The 20,281-nt window shown below is 43.5% G+C and overlaps 3 protein-coding genes and 1 long non-coding RNA gene across 15 annotated transcripts in view; 2 read left to right on the forward strand and 2 right to left on the reverse strand.

The window, feature by feature from the left end:
• Positions 1-20,281, forward strand: part of LOC124861391 (NACHT, LRR and PYD domains-containing protein 3-like) — a 923,911-nt gene that overhangs the window by 810,145 nt on the left and 93,485 nt on the right. The window lies entirely within an intron of this gene.
• LOC124861426 (gastrula zinc finger protein XlCGF57.1-like) overlaps positions 1-20,281 on the reverse strand; it is a 1,067,819-nt gene that overhangs the window by 418,334 nt on the left and 629,204 nt on the right. The gene's annotated exons all lie outside the window — the stretch shown is intronic.
• LOC124861539 lies at positions 7,292-7,889 on the reverse strand. The gene is made up of 3 exons (XR_007036660.1): positions 7,784-7,889; positions 7,480-7,550; positions 7,292-7,385 (listed from the first exon to the last, which is right to left on the reverse strand). It is a non-coding gene; the product is annotated as an uncharacterized LOC124861539 (long non-coding RNA).
• LOC124861417 (gastrula zinc finger protein XlCGF57.1-like) overlaps positions 8,799-20,281 on the forward strand; it is a 364,644-nt gene continuing 353,161 nt past the window's right edge. For 2 of the 5 annotated variants that reach the window (XM_047355163.1, XM_047355169.1), the window contains exons 1-2: positions 8,802-9,227; positions 9,950-10,135. In XM_047355163.1, coding sequence (XP_047211119.1) covers positions 9,089-9,227; positions 9,950-10,135 — 325 coding nt within the window. In that variant the 5' untranslated portion in view covers positions 8,802-9,088. Of the gene's footprint in view, positions 9,228-9,949; positions 10,136-20,281 lie in introns of all 5 variants that reach the window. The other 3 variants (XM_047355164.1, XM_047355165.1, XM_047355168.1) reach the window with 3 other exon arrangements.

Below are 20,281 nucleotides of genomic sequence, written 5' to 3' on the forward strand. Positions count from 1 at the left end.
TAGAGATGCAAAAACCCCTCATGACGACTACTAAATCGAGGCACGTGACGTCGCCCGGTGGAGCCGGGGTCCCACCCTGGACCCAGGCCTGGGGTCGGTATTCGTCCAAGAGCACCTGGTGGATGGGGTTCTCCTTGCGGGACCCAGCCGGGCCAAGCCCGAACGAGAGACGCAAGGCCATCCCCCAGTGGGCCCACCACCTACAGGGGAAACCGTGAGGGACCGGTGCAAAGAGGATTGGGCAACAGACGAAGGTGGAGACCTTGGCGGCCCGATCCCCAGATGCTTAGGCTGGCTCTAGGGACATGGAATGTCACCTCGCTGGGGGGGAGGGAGCCTAAGCTTGTCCGAGAGGTCAAGAGATATCAACTAGAAATAGTCGGGCTCGCCTCCACGGATGGCGTGGGCTCCGGAACCCATCTCCTCGAGAGGGGTTGGACTCTCTTCTACTCTGAAGTGGCCCACGGGGAGAGGCGGCGGGCTGGTGTGGGTTTGCTCACTGCCCCCCAGCTCAGCCGTCTCGTGTTGGCTTTACCCCAGTGGATGAGAGGGTCGTATCCCTGCGCCTTCGGGTTGGGGATAGGTGTCTGACTGTCGTCTCGGCCTACGGGCCGAGCGGTAGTGAGGAGTACCCGGTCGGGGGTGCTGGATAGTGCCCCTCCCGGGGACTCCATTATTCTGCTGGGGGACTTCAACGCCCACATGGGAAACGACAGTGACACTTGGAGAGGCGTGATCGGGAGGAATGGCCTCCCCGATCTGAATCCGAGCAGTGTTTTGTTATCAGACTTCTGTGCTAGTCACGGATTGTCCATAATGAACACCATGTTCAAACATAAGGGTGTCCATCAGTGCACTTGGCACCAGGACACCTTAGGCAGGAGATCGATGATCGACTTTGTTGTCGTATCATCAGACCTTTGGCCGTATGTTTTGGACACTCAGGTGAAGAGAGGGGCTGAGCTGTCCACTGATCACCAACTGGTGGTGAGTTGGATCCGCTGGAAGAGGTGAAAGCCGGACAGACTTGGCAGGCACAAGCGCATAGTGAGGGTCTGCAGGGAACGTCTGGTGGAGCCCTCGGCCAGGGATTTATCCAACTCTCACCTCCGGAAGAGCTTTGACCAGATTCCGGGGGATGTTGGAGACATAGAGTCCAAGTGGACCATGTTCTCCGCATCTATTGTCGGTGCTGCTGCCCGCAGCTGCGGCCGTAAGGTCTGCGGTGCCTGTCGCGGCGGCAATCCCAGAACCCAGTGATGGACACCAGCAGTAAGGGACACTATCAAGCTGAAGAAGGAGTCCTATCTGCTGTGGTTGGCTCGTGGGACTCCTGAGGTGGCTGACGGGTACCGTGAGGCCAAGCGTGCCGCAGCCTGGGCAGTGGCAGAGGCAAAAACTTGGGCCTTGGAGGAGTTCGGTGAAGCCATGGAAAAGGACTACCGGTTGGCCTCAAAGCGATTCTGGCAAACCATCCGGTGCCTCAGGAGGGGGAAGCAGTGCTTCGCAAACACTGTTTACACTGGGGCTGGGAGGCTGCTGACCTCGACTAGGGACATTATCGGGCGGTGGAAGGAGTATGTTGAGAATTAAAATTATGTACTTTCATGATATTAGTTTAGTTTGCATGTGGGAACATTAAACTGAGATTTAACATGAGTGAGCCTTGAGGAGAGATCACAGATCACAGCAGGAGTCAGGATGGAGCAGGGGTTCTCGGCAGCTGCAAGCGGTAAAAGCTGGCTGTAGGGTCAATAAAGCAATAAATGTCAACTTTTGGGCATGGTATAGATACCACAAGGGAGCTTGGCTGATTTACAACACCAGACAGCAAAAGGGGAAGGCACAGTCAGTAAGCTTTGAAGTCAACGGTATAAAGATGTTCTGGAGCGTGTAATGAGAGAGACATCTGGGTAAAGACAGCCATGCTTTGCTGAAAACCTGCGATCTCACTCCATAAGGCCTTATGTAAATTTTCTTTCTTTGTGTTATTCTGTATGTATTCATTTTGCATTAGAAATCATTGGACTTATTATCTTCCAAATTAAACTTGTGTTAATCTTAATTTCCTGCTCTTCATCTGTTCTTTCTCACGACATCCGGACTGGGAGAGGTTGAGGCCGCAAGGATATCAGTGATAGCATTATTTTACCTCAACAAGTACTTCGAGGATCTTGTTGGAACCCACAGCCATGGATTTCAACATTAAACTCCGGTACGAACTTCTGGAACTTTTCAAAATAAAGTGCATTAACCTTCTTCCGGCACAGCCAGTAAACGGGATAACTGCAAACATCCTGTGACGCCACTGCCCAAATAAAAGCGCAACTGTTGCTACATCCGCTCTCTTCCACACTGGTGTTCATCGGGATAGGAGGGGGACAAAGCGCACTAATGTCTTTTGCTGGCAAAAAGACATAAACTCTTCAAACTGGATCCAAGAGTGTCAGAAGATCACATGATCATATGCACAAGTTAAGAATGAGTGAAGCACTGTTTCTGTACCCAGTGATTTCATTCATAAAGAGGGGAAATGAAGGTATAAGCATTGCTGACTTTCTTTCCGAGCCCTGCAGAAGCAAACGGTGTTCGAGAGAAGCCCCTGCAAAGACGCGGTCTCCCAGTCTGGAAGGAAGACAGCAGAGACCGCATCACCGTGTGGTCAGCGGACAGGACGGGCCTCCCAGCTACAGCTCTGGAGCTAACCCTTAAGGTGCGTTCACACCGAACGCGGATTCTGCGAATATTTCGCCTCATTTGTGTGCTTTTGCCCGCTTGACATTCCACGTGAACTCCGCGTTGGCATTTGGCAACAAGCGGCAACGCTTCGCCGCGTCATCAAGTAGGAGGAGCTTCCATCTGCTACTTGCTGGTTTCAACTGAACATGGCTGACATGGATTTCACGGATAATTACGGTGTTTTACCTGTGGAGAGCCGAAAAACGCCGTCGACCTCAACGTCCCTGGGTTCATGAGATTCTTCAGGGATGGGAACAGTTCGGAGATTACCACCACTTTCTCCAGGAGTTGCGTCTGGATGATGGTCAATTTCAGCGGTACTTCCGTCTATCCAGGACCCAGTTCGAAGATCAACTGTCCCGCGTTGGGAGACGAATCGGCCTCTGGGGCACCAACTACCGGCACTATATCCCCGCTGCTGAACGCCTGTCCATCTGTCTTCGGTGAGTAAATAAATCTCAGCTCAATAAAAAAAACAGCTGATTTTTAACATCCACATCTCTTAAATATAAGATATTTGTGCCTAAACATAACCAGGCCAGGTCCTTTTTGTACTTGTCTCAGTAAACGTAATTAGTTGAGTCCTACGACTGGCTTGCTGCACACCGCCACTATGATCTGGTCCTCCATCTCCACTGACAACCGCTTCTTCTCCGCTGCGGTCTTGCACCCTACGTCACAGCCACATCCAGTCCCTGATTGGTTGACATGATGTGAATTTAGGAAAAAGTTCAGATTTTTCAACTCGTCCATCGCTCTCGCTGCTCCCGCTTCGCTTGGCGCGCTTTCTGCGGTGCGTCCTCCGTGTCCTTCGCACCGCACCGCACCGCACCGCTCCGCTCCTGAATGTGCTTCTACATAGGGATAACATCTAAATCGGCCGCTCCTTTCGCAGAAACCGCGTTCGGTGTGAACGCACCATTACACCGCCAGCGCCGCGCCGAGGTTAGCTGAAAGTTTCTTCAAACTTTGCCCCTTGGACAACATTTCCTCACCATGGTCAGAGGTTGGGTTTGGGCAGGATAACAGTTAGGATGAAATGATCTGAATGTTTTAATTCTATGAAGTTTGGTTTTGTTTGTGTGAAACTCGGCTATCTTAGTGCTAGCAGGCTATCTGCAGCACACGTGCCCTGTTTGTGTTCTGTGTTTGTGTGTTTTTAAGTTAAGTCAAACTTTATTTAAAGGGTGACTTTAAACACAGAAGATTGATCATAACGCGCCATCCGCGCTTATGCATTTTAACCCTTTTATTAACCCTGGTATTTTAAAGGTATGTGTTTGTTTCTGGTGCTAAGCTATCCGCTTCTTTGTTAGCTCAACTGCTAACCGGTAAGAACACGTGCTTGCTACTAAAGAGTATTTAACAGAAAGGTTGTTAGTTTCAAGCTACTAAATAATAGTCCTTAAACATTATTTCACTAAATCTGATAACTAAGTAAACACCATTAAGCCCCATTTCTCCAGAAAGATTTGGCTCTTTCCAAAATACTCCCTTAATAATATTTCTTCAAATATTATTTCGTGTGCTGCACGGTGGCGCAGTTGTTAGCACTGTTGCCTTGCAGCAAGAAGGTCCTGGGTTCAATTCCTGGCTGGGGGTCTTTCTGCATTGAGTTTGCATGTTCTCCCTGTGCATGTGTAGGTTCTCAACGGTTACTCTGGGTTCGTCCCACAGTCCAAAGACATGCCTGTTAGGTTAGTTGGTCACTCTAAATTGCCCTTAGGTATGTATAAATGAGTGTGTGCTTTGTTGTTTGTGTGTTGCCCTGTGACAGACTGGTGACCCGTCCAGGGTGTACCCCGCATCTTGCCCATAAACTGCTGGAGATAGGCACCAGTTCCCCCGTGACCCACTATGGAATAAGCGGTAGAAAATGACTGACTGATGATATTATTTCAATAAATAAAGGCAGCTAATTAGACACTGTTAAGAATTAGTCATCCAGAAGGTTGTTTTTATTCAGCAGATCATTATTTTAATAAAATAATATTTTACCTGATCTTGCATTGTGAATGGTTGTCTAAACGTTTGCTGATTATTGCCTAAGTTGGTTCCAAGACTAATTTAACTTCATTTCCAGATTCTTCAAGATAATCCTTGGTTCTCAAACATAAACATTGCATGGTAATGTTGCATCACTCTTTTGGTCATGATTTTCAATCATCTTTAATCAACTTGTTTATATTGTACATAGTCCTGGAATAAAATCTACCAAACTAATATTGCAGTCTACAAGGATTCTGACCTAAATGTAAATGATATCCAAACCTGTTGGAACAACAAGGCAGGTAGAACTAGAAATATTTGTGTTTCCTTGGAAGTTTGTTTTAATGCTCAAATGTTTTTCATTCTTTGGGGCCTCCTGGCTCATTGCTCGGCATTTTAATTGTTACCTTGTCTCAACACATTTCATCCGGATTTTGAAATATTCACTTTGAAACATCGTGTTTGGAAACAACTGTAAAAACACACGTGCAACAGTAATACATAATAACAACAATACATTTGGTCATGATTTCCGGTGTTGTGCGAAATTCTGTTCCCCTGAAATATTCTGTTCCTCCTGTGTCGGGAGCGCGCACTGCAGCCAGAGAGGCGGATCCGACCGTCTTCACAGCTTTTCTGATCAATTTGTCGGTAAAACTACGAAACGTATTCATGTCAGTGTTGTTACTTCATTTTTAATCAACAGCTCCTAGAAAAAATAAATAAATACAAAATGAACCTGGTCTTGTGAGGTTGTTTTTGCACAGTTTCGTGTTGTTTGTCTTTTCCAACTTGTGTCATTTTCACTTTAACCTGACGGATATCAATCAACCACCAAACTCTGTTTTCCAACACGTCGTGTTTATTTCTACTTTTTTATTACTGATATAAAACAATGGATGCTCACTCTGTTGACTTCTTGAATAGATGAGAGTGTAGCTTATTTTTCTGATAAATCGCGTTTTAATGTAAAAAAGATATTTCTACTGGTTTGATAATGGTACGGTCTGATGTTGTTTTGTTTAAAATAATCCGCTCTAGTATTATTTAAGTACTTTACATATTCCTATTTGCCAGAATTACAGGGGGAACAGAATATTTCAGACAGCTGAAATAATCAGTTCCCCCTCTATAACATGGGAACAAAATAACTTACAGGATTCATAGATGTTACATCTAGTACATTTTGAGACGTTGGGTCTTTTCTTCCCCTAGTTACCTTATACAAAAGTTTTGTGAAGAAAAATATCAAGCTTATTTTTCAAAATGTAATTTATTGACTTTTAGAGAAAGTCTAAACAAACAAGCACACCACAGCAGACACACAAACCTAAAAAGAACAAGCAAATCACTTAAATGTGTTTTCTGTTGGTGGGCTTCCCACACATGCCTGATGAAACCACCTCAGGAACATCTCACTTTGGATCTAGAAAAAGGACAAATAATATAAGGCATTTTCAGCAAAAACATCTGTCTACAATTATAAGATCCATTCATTTTTTATTCCTTCTTATTCCAACTTCGGTCCGCAGGAGGGCAGGATCCTATCAAAGCTTGCTTACGCAAGTTAAAATTACAGTTTAGGTCCTCTCCATTTAACCTCCTAACAATACATGTTTGAATAATTCTATAATGTTGTTACCCAGTTCAAGTCCGTCTCTTTTTCCATCTCTCCTCAGAAGTGGCACAAGTCTTCCACGTCATCTGATAAGAATAAATGTGAAGTATAAAAATATACCTATATATACAGTTTTTCTTGTTTTTGCAGATTCACTCTGCAAATCTTTTGTGATTCAAAGTTTGTTTGTCTGTGGAGTTCAGTGACTTGCTTCAAGATGCAGATCTGGTTACTATCTGGTAACTATTAAACAGGATGTGGTAAACACAAACACAATTTATTCAGGAGCTGTCTATGAGAATGTACCACGTTTGGACATAATTAGTGATAAAAGTAGCATTATGAAGTTTAATAACAGAAAATATAATGGTTGTTTTTATTTATTTGTGGACAAAGAGGAAAAATTTTCTTAAACAAATGTTATTGCAAACCCTACTGTCACTGTAGTTATTTTTGGCTAAGTATTCCTATCTTTGTAGCAACAACTGCAAACAATTGTAATCATGATAACAATTAATCCAAACTTTAAAATAAGAAACTTTTGGTAGAACAATGTTAGATTTCTCACCACTGTTATGGAGAAGTTTTACAGCAATGTCAAACCTGAGGATGTTAACCGCCTCTCTGGAAACAGGGAAATCCACAGCCTCTTTTGCAAGGAGTCTTTCTGCAAACTGACATATAAAGCTTTATTTAATGGCTTTAAATTAATAACAAAGTTTAAATGTTTCAAAATATACATCATAATGTGTGAACATTTGTATGGATCTTCAATGCAAATACTCCACATGATGTACTGTCCTGTTGTTTGGGATGTTTGACAGTATCACATGTCCACCATGACACACTGCATCCCTTCTTCCTCATAAATGCCCTGTTAATATAGGTATATTAATAAGAACCGTCATCTGAATTTAATGCTTAAGTTAAGGTTTCATATCTACCCATAGCTTGAGCTTTGCAAACATTTCTGGATGTCTTGCTTTGACTCCCCCAGTGGATCCAAGAAAAAAGATCTTTTGTCTTGTGGGTAGATCACCTAATAAGTGTGCAATCAACAGTCTTCATGTGTTTTTTGCTTATGACATAACTATTATATAAGATATTTTTAAAATATAAAAACAAATTCTTACCACTGATGTCCAGTGGTTGTGACAATTATTAATTCCCAGAATTACTTCATAATCCATTGGGTTCATCTGTGCTTTTAAAAAGCAGTAAACATGTTTTGATGTCACCAACCAAAAATATGTTTAGTAATACAAACAATGTACCAAGATTAGAATTTGCTCTAAGTGCTACAGCAAAACCTGGTAATATATATATTCAAGAATAAATATCACAACCAATAACATATTATCTTATCACTGATTCAAAACTGTTTTTACCACATGGAAAACTCACACATAAACACATAGTAGAATGCATGAGATATACCTTTAATCTTGGACTTTTTCCTGCCATATTGCTGTCATTGCAAATGAATCAATAAAAGCAGCCTGACCTGTATTCTGGATGTTGTAATCCTTCATGATTATAGCAATAAATGCATTAATAGACTGCAAATGTATTAAAAGACCAAAGATTAGCAAAATAGTGTAAAAACTTTAAAATTTAAAAACAATATAACTGAACTTTTCCTCCAAAGTATCTTGGGCATATAAAGAGCAAATGTTTCCAAAGTCACAGGAGTTGTTGTCCATGATGAGAGGAATAAACCCAGTGAAAGACTTGTTGAAAAAATAATTTGTTCCCATGTTATAGAGGAGGAACTGATTGTTTCAGCTGTCTGAAATTTTCTGTTCCCCCTGTAATTCTGGCAAATAAAGAGCAAATGTTTCCACATTCACAAGAATAGTTGTGTATGATGTGAGGAATGACCCACCCAAAATATAAGGTGATTGGTTAATCTCTGTCCCATGGAGCAACAAAACATTACGAGGTGTGAGCGTCAGGCTGGAATACTGTGTTCCTCTATGATGATCCTATAAATATTTTTCCCTCTTTTTAAAAGAGAGGAAATATGTTCTCATACATGACAGGGACAATATGTTTAATATAGGAATATGTAAAATACTTAAATAATACTAGAGCGGATTATTTTAAACAAAACAACATCAGACAGTACCATTATCAATGCAGTAAAATGTCTTTTATAAATCCGGTATTTTGTCATATTTTACATTAAAACGCGATTTAGAAAAATAAGCTACACTCTCATCTATTCAAGAAGTCAACAGAGTGAGCATCATTGTTTTATATCAGTAATAAAAACGTAGAAATAAACACGACGTGTTGGAAAACAGAGTTTGGTGGTTGATTGATATCCGTCAGGTTAAAGTGAAAATGACACAAGTTGGAAAAGACAAACAACACGAAACTGTGCAAAAACAACCTCACAAGACCAGGTTCATTTTGTATTTATTTATTTTTTCTAGGAGCTGTTGATTAAAAATGAAGTAACAACATTGACATGAATACGTTTCGTAGTTTTACCGAAAATCGATCAGAAAAGCTGTGAAGACGGTCAGATCTCTGGCTGCAGTGCGCGCTCCCGACACAGGAGGAACAGAATATTTCAGGGGAACAGAATTTCGCACAACACCTGTTCCGCTGGCCCCGCCCCCTCTTCCCAAACACGTGGATCTCTTCCGGGTTCTTCATCCTTTGTTCCCTGTTCGTCAGCAGCCCAGAAGCGGGAGTGTTGATAAAGCTGTAAGAGAGCTGCAGCAGCAGCAGTTGATGAACTCTGGAAAGAAGTCCAGCAGCTTGAGGAACATCTGGTCAAAGAAACTGGAGGGAAGCAGGAGCTCAAACAGCGGCAGGACGCAGCAGAGGAAGAGACACCAGATGATGGATGATGTTTTCCAGCCCAGATTAGGTTTGGATGTTTCCTTCTTCATGCCAACTGTGTGGATGGTAGTTAAAGTTTAGGAGCCGTTTTCAGTCTGCTGGTGGATTATTCCTCTGAATTAGAACTCGTTGTTAGGATAGTGAAACATCAGCAGGAGCTTCTGGAGCCCAGCTCAGAAATATTAGTTTGAAACGACAGAGGATCATCTAACTGCGGTGAAGTGAGCCGTCGATCGCTGACGGTAGAAATCAGATGCGTCCATCCATGGTGTATTACGGTAGAGGAGCTGTATGTTATGTACCAAACACCCTGCACCATGCAAACTGTTTAGGCTTCTACCTTCAGGTGGCGCTACAGAGCGCTGTCTGCTAAAACCAGCCTCCACAGAGACAGTTTCTTCCTCCAGGTTGTTTCTCTGATGAACTCTTGACAGTCAGAGATCCAGAACAACACCATGCATACCTGGACTGATCTCACATTATCTTCTATTGTAAACTCAGTTGTGTTTATATCTACATTTAAGAAGATATTCTTTATTATTGAGAACAAAATGTACCAGAGTCAAATGTCTTGTTTTCTGAACAAACTTGGCAATAAAGCTGATTTTATGTAGTTATCATTTCCTTTTAGTTATTTCAAAATAAAACAGCCATAACTGGATTAATCTGTGTTATATATTTGTATATTTTCAGTATGCATCACATATACTGAATCAGAAAGTTGTTCATAATGCATGTAATGTGTTTCAGTGCTGCCAGCAGATGTTAAAGAAGAGGCTCCTGAAGAACAGAGTCCTGATGTGGATCAGCAGGAGCCAGAGCCCCTCCAGATAAAGGAGGAACAGGAGGAACTCTGGACCAGTCAGGAAGGAGAGCAGCTCACTGTGAAGGAGGAGACTGATACCAGGTTTCCATTAACTGCAGCTCCTATCAAGAGTAAGGATTTGTTTGTGTGTGTGTCTCCTGTCTGGCAGCTAACAGTCTGGTGCATCTGGTTGTCTTTTATGATCAAAAGTAGATTTGCTTCACAAAAAGGAGGAAGAAATGAGACGTTTCTCTAGTTTCAGAGTTGACTTTATTAAATGAATGATACATATATACATACAGTACATATCTGGGCCAGCAAACCTAATCCTGTGATGGAACACAATGTGACTGTTTTTCATTTAATAAGCAAAATTAAAATGTTCTCATGAAGCATTTATACTGTATTTGTGTAAAACTACTTGACTTCTAACAGTAACTTAGTAACGATACACAAATGTCATGATTCACTGCGTTTCATTCAGGACAAACAAGCGTATAAATGTATAAAAGTTTTTACTTTATTCAACAGTGAAGAAAAATGTTTAGATTTCTCATCTGATTTTATCAGTACGTTCTAGTGTTTCTAAAAGTGGGCACCATAGACCTGACTGGAGATTTAACTTGAGTCTGTCTATTAATATATTCATAATACAATAAAAACACATGATAATGGTCAATGTTGTTTACGAATGTTTTCATAAGAGTATGCTGATATTTAATAACCAAAAAAGGTTTTAATACATTGAAGTTTTTTAATATTAACAATCCAGTGTACAGTTTGTACTTGAATGCACCATAGAGGTGCAGCTGGTGGAGGAAACCCTCCCAACCGACTCCCCAGAGACGGCACCAATGTGTCTGCTGCTTACTTCAGATAAATAAGTTTATTGTAGAGCAAGTTGCATATCTTATCACTGTTGAAAGAAAGCTAGCTTAAAGCTTTGTTTCTGTCGTCACTGTAGCTGAATAAGTAACCAATATTCCCACATAACAGACTCTAGTGATAGTGGGGGAGTTCTGTTTTGTTGCTGATTTTTAAAATTGCAGAGGAAAAACCAAAAGGATTTGGACAACAAATTATTTAGCCAACACCACGAGTGTTGGCTAAATAATTTGTTAACACTTTTTTTTCCCTGCTCTCAGTGGAGGTGGACACTTTTTCTCTGTCTCCCGCACCCCTCCCATATCTGCCCTGCTTCAGCTCTGTGTCTTGTCTTTTTTGGAGCCTCTTTTTGCATATCTTCCAAATTCTTCCAAAATATGAATTTGGTCAGCTGGTCTCTCAATGCAATTGATAAAATTTTCTCGACGAGAAGACAGGGGTCAGGAGAGCCCACTTGCCCGGACGGGACATTTTTCTCCGGATACACAATGGACTCCTGGCAGAAATGGAGGATTGTGTGTTTGTCGATAATGTCAGTCGAGGATGTGGAAGGTGTGTATATAATTGGATGTTTGATATTAGGATTTCTGCTTTTTGGAGTCAGCGGTTACCTGGAGTATCGAGAAATTCGGAAAATGTCAGCAGCTGTTCTGGTCATTGTAAGGCTGCCTGGCATGTATGATGGGATCTTCAGAGCGATCAACACTCAGACTGAGATGTTACGTGAGCTGAATCGCAGACTGGATGTGATCCTCATACAGGATTGCAGGCAGGTTGCGGTTCCTGGACTCAGGGGTGAAATGGGATAAATCTTGGAGAAAGTTGTTCGCTCGGATCTGGCAGAAAGACCAGGAATTTGGCTGTTTGGATTCGCCTTTGAGAAACACTAGCGAGACTCTCAAGGCTGACGGAAAATTAAGAGTCAGCCTAACCCAAATAATTATTGTTTTTCTGAATCTGGCTCCCCTGCATGGCCTTGATGGCTGGCTATCTTCAACTTCTCCTGGAAGTTATGTTAACATGACGCTCTGCTCCCTCTGCCCCCTCCCTTCCCTGAGGACATCTGTGGACCTGCTCAGAACTTTGTGGCCGGTTGATGAACATTCCAACGTATCTTCAAGGACAATGGCCTCTGGGACAATGCTTCATGGACTTACTTGCACACACACACATGCTCAAGATAAACATATGCACACCTCACACCACCTTCACCGTTCCCGGCATGATGTTGTTTTGTCAACTTGTTGCTTCTTTGTTCTGAGGTTTTTTACAATCTCAAACTGTATCCTGCTAAGGATAAAGTGTGAAATATGATTTTTTTTTTTCTCTACTTACCTAATGTGGCCTCTTTTCTCATCTAGCAAGGGCAGTGCCTGTGAGTGGGCAGCAAAGCCTCGGTGACCCGTCTCCCCCTTGTCTTGTGTCATGATGTATGTTTGGATGGGTTGTACTGGAATTATAATTTACCCTCGGGGATCAATAAAGTATCTTTGAAGTGAATTGAATTGAGTGCAGACTAAGCAGCCCCAGTGGATCTCTGGATCCCGTGCAAACCCACAGATACCCTAGAGCCGCCCACACACAAGAACTAGGCACCCCACAGCTGCTCTGCCTCTGATTGCCACCCCACCCAGAATGAGTGGTACAAGTGATAATGGTCCTCTGTCTGTTTAGCATTGGGTTATGGTTTATCCATGCTAAATAATGAAGCCCAACCATGCTGAGATGAAACGGATCATCTCAGCTTCATTGACACTAAAAGATGGCACCAGTGTGTGTGTGTGTGGGGGGGGAGTCGTCTACCGCTCTCTATTGTACTACTGTTTCATTATTATAGAACATTAATAAAATATTTTAAATTAATAAAACAGTAGTTGTTCCGTTTTTCATTATGTTAACTGATTACTGGTTTGATTGCCAACCCTCTGGACCTTCGTCTGTCTACTGCATATTTTCTATGTTGCCTTTAAACCTAATGGTTCTGTTTAGCCTCTCCTTGGTGGTCTCGGTGACATCTGGGCATGGATGGCGCTGAATATCCCAAATTTTAATGAAATTAAGGCTGAGGTCATGCTTTTTAAATCCAGTGACTGCAGCAATATCCCTCAGGGTTCTTTCCAGCGCTAGTGGGTCGCTACGCTGAAAATTGTCACCGCTGCGCTGAAATTAGGCCGATACGCTTCTTTTTTATGATTTCTGGCAGCCCTTTAACTGGCATCTGGGTTTCCTCTCCATGTGGTTTTTATGTCGACTATTGCGCCTGTGCTGAGTCTGTTCCCTCTCCCGCCACGCTCATAAAAATTTCTGGTGGGAACCCTGTCCCTTCCTTTGACCTTTCCTCTTTGGTCCTGCTTGAAGAATTCAGCAACACAAATTTAGGTGTAAAACAGCAGCCGAAACCTTGGCTCACCGGTCAATGCTGTCTTCAAGTCCTCTTTCTTTGAATTTAGGCGGCTGTCAGAAATCAAAACCCTCCTCTCTAGGCGTCACCTAAAGAGACTGATACAAGTATTTATCACCTCATACTTGAATTATTGTAACAATCTTTTGATTTCCCAGGCCTCCCTCTCACATTTACAGCTGGTACAAAATGGTGCTGCACGATATTTAACTGGTACATGACATTGAGAGCACGTAACTCACGTTTTAGTGTGCTTTTACTGACTTCCCATTGTGTTTTTAATCCACATGTTGTATAATCTTTCCCTTTTTTGGGCATAGGGGGCAGTAGAGAGTAATGTTATGTATTGTTGGAGAGAAGTAGTAGTGCTGGATGTGCAGTAGAAGCATTAGGTTATCATGGGTTAACCAGTTGCCAAGCAAGATGTATTTGTTTTTCTTCTTTGCTAAAGGAAAAATATTATTCAACGGCGTTCATCTGCCTCGTCTTTGCTATTGCTTGTCCGTGGGGTGGGCCAGACACGAGCTTGTTACCAGCAAACAAGCCAAGAGAGATACCAGCCAGAAATCTTTCCACTAGAGTCAAGAGACACTGTTCAGGATAAGGAAAGAAACACATTTTAACATTGTCTTAATGGCGTTTCCCCTTCTTAATTGTCTGAGCTGCTTAATTCTTACATGCCATTAAGATCTTAGATCAGCTGACCAGATGTTTTTGACTTTGATGCTTACAGGGGTTGGACAATGAAAGTGAAACACCTGTCATTTTAGTGTGGGAGGTTTCATGGCTAAATTGGACCAGCCTGGTAGCCAGTCTTCATTGATTGCACATTGCACCAGTAAGAGCAGAGTGTGAAGGTTCAATTAGCAGGGTAAGAGCACAGTTTTGCTCAAAATATTGAAATGCACACAACATTATGGGTAACATATAAAGAGTTCAAAAGAGGACAAATTGTTGGTGCACGTCTTGCTGGCGCATCTGTGACCAAGACAGCAAGTCTTTGTGATGTATCAAGAGCCACGGTATCCAGGGTAATGTTAGCATACCACCAAGAAGGACGAACCACATCCAACAGGATTAATTGTGGACTCAAGAGGAAGCTGTCTGAAAGGGATGTTCAGGTGCTAACCCGGATTGTATCCAAAAAACATAAAACTGCAGCTGCCCAAATCACGGCAGAATTAAATGTGCAACTCAACTCTCCTGTTTCCACCAGAACTGTCCGTCGGGAGCTCCACAGGGTCAATATACACGGCCGGGCTGCTATAGCCAAACCTTTGGTCACTCATGCCAATGCCAAACGTTGGTTTCAATGGTGCAAGGAGCGCACATCTTGGGCTGTGGACAATGTGAAACATGTATTGTTCTCTGATGAGTCCACCTTTACTGTTTTCCCCACATCCAGGAGAGTTACGGTGTGAAGAAGCCCCAAAGAAGCGTACCACCCAGACTGTTGCATGCCCAGAGTGAAGCATGGGGGTGGATCAGTGATGGTTTGGGCTGCCATATCATGGCATTCCCTTGGCCCAATACTTGTGCTAGATGGGCGCGTCACTGCCAAGGACTACCGAACCATTCTTGAGGACCATGTGCACCCAGTGGTTCAAACATTGTATCCTGAAGGCGGTGCACCAATACACACAGCAAGACCGGTGAAAGATTGGTTTGATGAACATGAAAGTGAAGTTGAACATCTCCCATGGTCTGCACAGTCACCAGATCTAAATATTGAGCCACTTTGGGGTGTTTTGGAGGAGCGAGTCAGGAAACGTTTTCCTCCACCAGTATCACGTAGTGACCTGGCCACTATCCTGCAAGAAGAATGGCTTAAAATCCCTCTGACCACTGTGCAGGACTTGTATATGTCATTCCCAAGATGAATTGACGCTGTATTGGCCGCAAAAGGAGGCCCTACACCATACTAATAAATTATTGTAGTCTAAAACCAGGTGTTTCAGTTTCATTGTCCAACCCCTGTATGAGCTGTAGGGATGGGTGCCTTTCACATTTGAACCCATACTCGGTACCTGGGAATCGATACCCTCTCGCTCTCTCTCTCTCGCTCTCATATGTATGTATTTAATTACCAAGCTCAGTCTTATCATATACTGGTCCTTCTCAAAATATTAGCATATTGTGATAAAGTTCATTATTTTCCATAATGTCAGGATGAAAATTTAACATTCATATATTTTAGATTCATTGCACACTAACTGAAATATTTCAGGTCTTTTATTGTCTTAATACGGATGATTTTGGCATACAGCTCATGAAAACCCAAAATTCCTATCTCACAAAATTAGCATATCATTAAAAGGGTCTCTAAACGAGCTATGAACCTAATCATCTGAATCAACGAGTTAACTCTAAACACCTGCAAAAGATTCCTGAGGCCTTTAAAACTCCCAGCCTGGTTCATCACTCAAAACCCCAATCATGGGTAAGACTGCCGACCTGACTGCTGTCCAGAAGGCCACTATTGACACCCTCAAGCAAGAGGGTAAGACACAGAAAGAAATTTCTGTACGAATAGGCTGTTCCCAGAGTGCTGTATCAAGGCACCTCAGTGGGAAGTCTGTGGGAAGGAAAAAGTGTGGCAGAAAACGCTGCACAACGAGAAGAGGTGACCAGACCGTGAGGAAGATTGTGGAGAAGGGCCGATTCCAGACCTTGGGGGACCTGCGGAAGCAGGGGACTGAGTCTGGAGTAGAAACATCCAGAGCCACCATGCACAGGTGTGTGCAGGAAATGGGCTACAGGTGCCGCATTCCCCAGACCTGGGCTACAGAGAAGCAGCACTGGACTGTTGCTCAGTGGTCCAAAGTACTTTTTTCAGATGAAAGCAAATTCTGCATGTCATTCAGAAATCAAGGTGCCAGAGTCTGGAGGAAGACTGGGGAGAAGGAAATGCCAAAATGTCCAGTGTCAAGTACCCACAGTCAGTGATGGTCCGGGGTGCCGTGTCAGCTGCTGGTGTTGGTCCACTGTGTTTTATCAAGGGCAGGGTCAATGCAGCTAGCTATCAGGAGATTTTGGAGCACTTCATGCTTCCATCTGCTGAAAAGCTTTATGGAGATGAAGATTTCATTTTTCAGCACGCCCTGGCACCTGCTCACAGTGCCAAAACCACTGGTAAATGGTTTACTGACCATGGCATCACTGTGCTCAATTGGCCTGCCAACTCTCCTGACCTGAACCCCATAGAGAATCTGTGGGATATTGTGAAGAGAACGTTGAGAGACTCAAGACCCAACACTCTGGATGAGCTAAAGGCCGCTATCGAAGCATCCTGGGCCTCCATAAGACCTCAGCAGTGCCACAGGCTGATTGCCTCCATGCCACGCCGCATTGAAGCAGTCATTTCTGCAAAAGGATTCCCGACCAAGTATTGAGTGCATAACTGTACATGATTATTTGAAGGTTGACGTTTTTTGTATTAAAAACACTTTTCTTTTATTGGTCAGATGAAATATGCTAATTTTGTGAGATAGGAATTTTGGGTTTTCATGAGCTGTATGCCAAAATCATCCGTATTAAGACAATAAAAGACCTGAAATATTTCAGTTAGTGTGCAATGAATCTAAAATATATGAATGTTAAATTTTCATCATGACATTATGGAAAATAATGAACTTTATCACAATATGCTAATATTTTGAGAAGGACCTGTAGATCATGGGGGATAATTTCATCTTAGCTACGTGTCAGAGGCAGGGCATGAAACACTTGGGTTATTTTGTGTACTTCTACCTTTGCCATGTGTACCAGGAGTAGAGTTAGCCCTGCTGCTGCTCGCAGGAGAGGAAGTGCTGCCATCAAAGCTAAATTTGGTGTTTTTAAAAACCTGCTTTCCAGGTTTTGACGGCATGTTTTTCTGTCCGTATCTCAGCGTGGGTGACACAGAGTCTGAGGAGTGTGTTTTCGTCCAGCTTTTGTCAAGTTTGACTATAGAAAGTAGAGTAGAGACGACGCAGGGACAGAAATCGCTCCCAACGTGATCTATTAAAATGAAGGAATTTAGCTGTTAAAACGTACTATTACTAAATGCCGTGTGATCCTCTTTCTGTGATCCTCCCTAGATTAGAAGTTTTCCCGCCACTGGCCTTGCACTTTGCATCACAAATATTGCAGTGAGCGTAATCTGCACCACATTTTGAAAAGTGGAGCGGTACTTTTGAGCGCTTTCTATCAGCCATGCTTTGTTGACGGTACCAGCGGCTACTGACGTGATTACGCTCTAAAACGTGCAATGCTGCGTTCATGTCTGGCATGAAAAATTGCCCACTCTGCCTCAGCGCCACAAGGATGCGTTTAGGTACCGAAACATGGTACCATTTGATTTGTGTGTGTTTGAATTCGGCATCCATGACTATTAGACACCCAGGTTGACTTTGCCCCACCTCCTCCCACAGACCCTCCGCTCCGCCAGCAGAATGCACTCCTTAAAGGGGACATATCATGTAAAATCCACTTTTTTAGCTCTTAAACACATTTTTGTGTATTGGGAGTCTCTGAAAATCTAGAAAATTTGAATTCAGTCACTCCAGATCCTCCAATGATATATTTAGATGCTTTTTGGGTCATATTTGGTCAGTCCATATGTTTCCATTTTCTATTACGTTTCGTTCTCTAGTACGTCATACTATTTTCTGTGGAACTTCTGAAGATGGTCATGGACTTCCGGCTCAACAATCCAGCGAATTCACCATTTTTTTCTCTTGCAGTATTCTTGTAGTTCAAATTGAAGGATGCCGATGCAGCAAGCGGAAAAATGAAAATGTTCTGTTGTCAGGTGTATTAACCCACATCATTCATTACACCGTCCCCCACAATCAGAACCTCTTCGGCTTGCCTGGTTTAAATTTATTTAGAATTTCTTATTTCCCCCACTTCAAGAACGAGTTCTTCAGCAACCTCCGCCAGTATCAAGATTAAGGGCTCAGTTCCTTCTGTCTATGGAAACGGCAGACGCAGTAAAGCGGTAAGCTGCAAATAACGCTAAAATGACAACAAACTTCATTTTAGACATGAATTTATTGTGTGCTGATATGACGTAAGTGCCACTGTTTAAAGATATTTTTTTGGCACTAGTGGCCTTTATTTTTTTTATTTTTTTGACAGTAGGCAGACAGGAAAGAGGGGTAGAGAGAGGGGGAGACATTCAGCAAATGTCGCCGGGTCCAGGACTCGAACCCGGGACAGCCGCTTCGAGGACTGTAGCCTCCGTATATGGTCGCGCGCTTAACCCCTACACCATCAGCGCCGCGCCCAGTGCCACTGTTTAGATAGCATGACATGGTGTCTTCTGCTTATCTTAGTGCTGTTTACTCCTTTTAGGTCCTTGAGGACATAATTGTTCTGCATGTTTTAATATTATTACATAAACAGTTTTACGTTGTTTTTGCCGTTTTTGTCTTGCTTCTGTGGCACTAGATAATTGTTGAGAACCTACAGAAATGGCCGAGCAGGTGGAACGCTCTTTGACCCAGTGGGAGGCAGGGTGCGAAGTGCCTCATTAGGATTTAAAGAGACGGCACTAAAACGCATTGCTCTCAGATGCACCTCAGAGGAGGTAAAAGAGGAACCCGAGGAGCTACAATAAGAAGGGGTTCAAACAAAAGCATTGCATTTCCACTTTATATAGACCACAACTGAGTGATTTTAATGTGAAAAGAAGGAATTTAAAAGTATGACATGTCCACTTCAAAGGAGAGAGCACCTGCAATTAAATGGTACCTCATTGCCAATTTAGGAGGCCCCCAAGCCCACCAATGCACTGTGCCTTGTGTCAGTGCGTGCTCCGGCCTAAAACCCCGGCAACATAACCGCCAGGCCCCCACCAACCTGCTGTTGGTCCTAATAAAGCCATGAAGTGAACTCCTGGTCCCTGAACAACAGACTGTTAACAAAGTTTATCTACAACCACTGTAGCTCTGGTGTTCATACTCGTACTCGTCATCCTTCGCTTTATCTGGGACTGGGTTGCGGGGACAGCAGACTCAGCAGTGACACCCAGACGTCCCTCTCCCCAGACACCTCCTCCAGCTCCTCCGGGGGAAGCCCAAGGCGTTCCCAGGCCAACCGAGAGACATAGTCCCTCCAGCGTGTCCTGGGCCGTCCCTTGGGCCTTCTCCCGGTATAGATGCTCGAGCCACCTCAGCTGTCTCCTCTCAATGTGAAGGTGCAGCGGCTCTACTCCGAGCCCCTCCCGGATGGCCGAGCTCCTCACCCTATCTCTAAGGGAGTGCCCGGCCACCCTACGGAGGAAGCTCATTTCAGCTGCTTGTATTTGGAATCTCGTCAAGTTAACCAACACAATTCTGCAGCATCCAGAGCCTTAAGGAACTCCGGGCGAATCTCATCCACCCCCGGGGCCTTGCTACCGAGGAGCTTTTTAATCACCTCGGTGACCTCAGCACCAGAGATTGGAGAGCCCGCCCCAAAGTCCCCAGGCTCCGCTGCCTCAGTGGAAGAGGTGCCGGTGGGATTGAAGCCATACAGAAGTCGTTTTCCATGCCCTCTCTGAACTCTTCCCAGGCCTGAGTTTTTGCCTCAGCAACCACCCGAGCCGCATGCCGCTTGGACTGTCTGTATCGATCAGCTGTTTCCGGAGTCCCACAGTCCAGAAAGACCCAATAGAACTCCTTCTTCAGCTTGGCAGCATCCCTCATGGATTGCCACCGTGACAGACACCAACAACCTTGCGACCACAGCTCCGGTAAGTTGCCTCAGCAATGGAGGTGCGGAACATGGCCCATGTCAGGTTTAAACAACCTACAATACTTATAACAACACAAAAAGAAGAGACACAAAGAATTAGTTATTTTACTCGCAGCAAGGAGAAACGGTCAAGATGTGTTCAGTTACAAATCTCGCTCCACTCTGAACAGCATCTCTTTTTATTATCTTTGGGGGTCCCTATTTACAAAAACATTGTTCTCTAAAGGATGGGAAACAACAGCTGCATCGTAAACAGGTCATAAACAACTTT

This window comes from Girardinichthys multiradiatus, chromosome 24 (genome assembly GCF_021462225.1).
Source record: "Girardinichthys multiradiatus isolate DD_20200921_A chromosome 24, DD_fGirMul_XY1, whole genome shotgun sequence".
NCBI lineage: Eukaryota > Metazoa > Chordata > Actinopteri > Cyprinodontiformes > Goodeidae > Girardinichthys > Girardinichthys multiradiatus.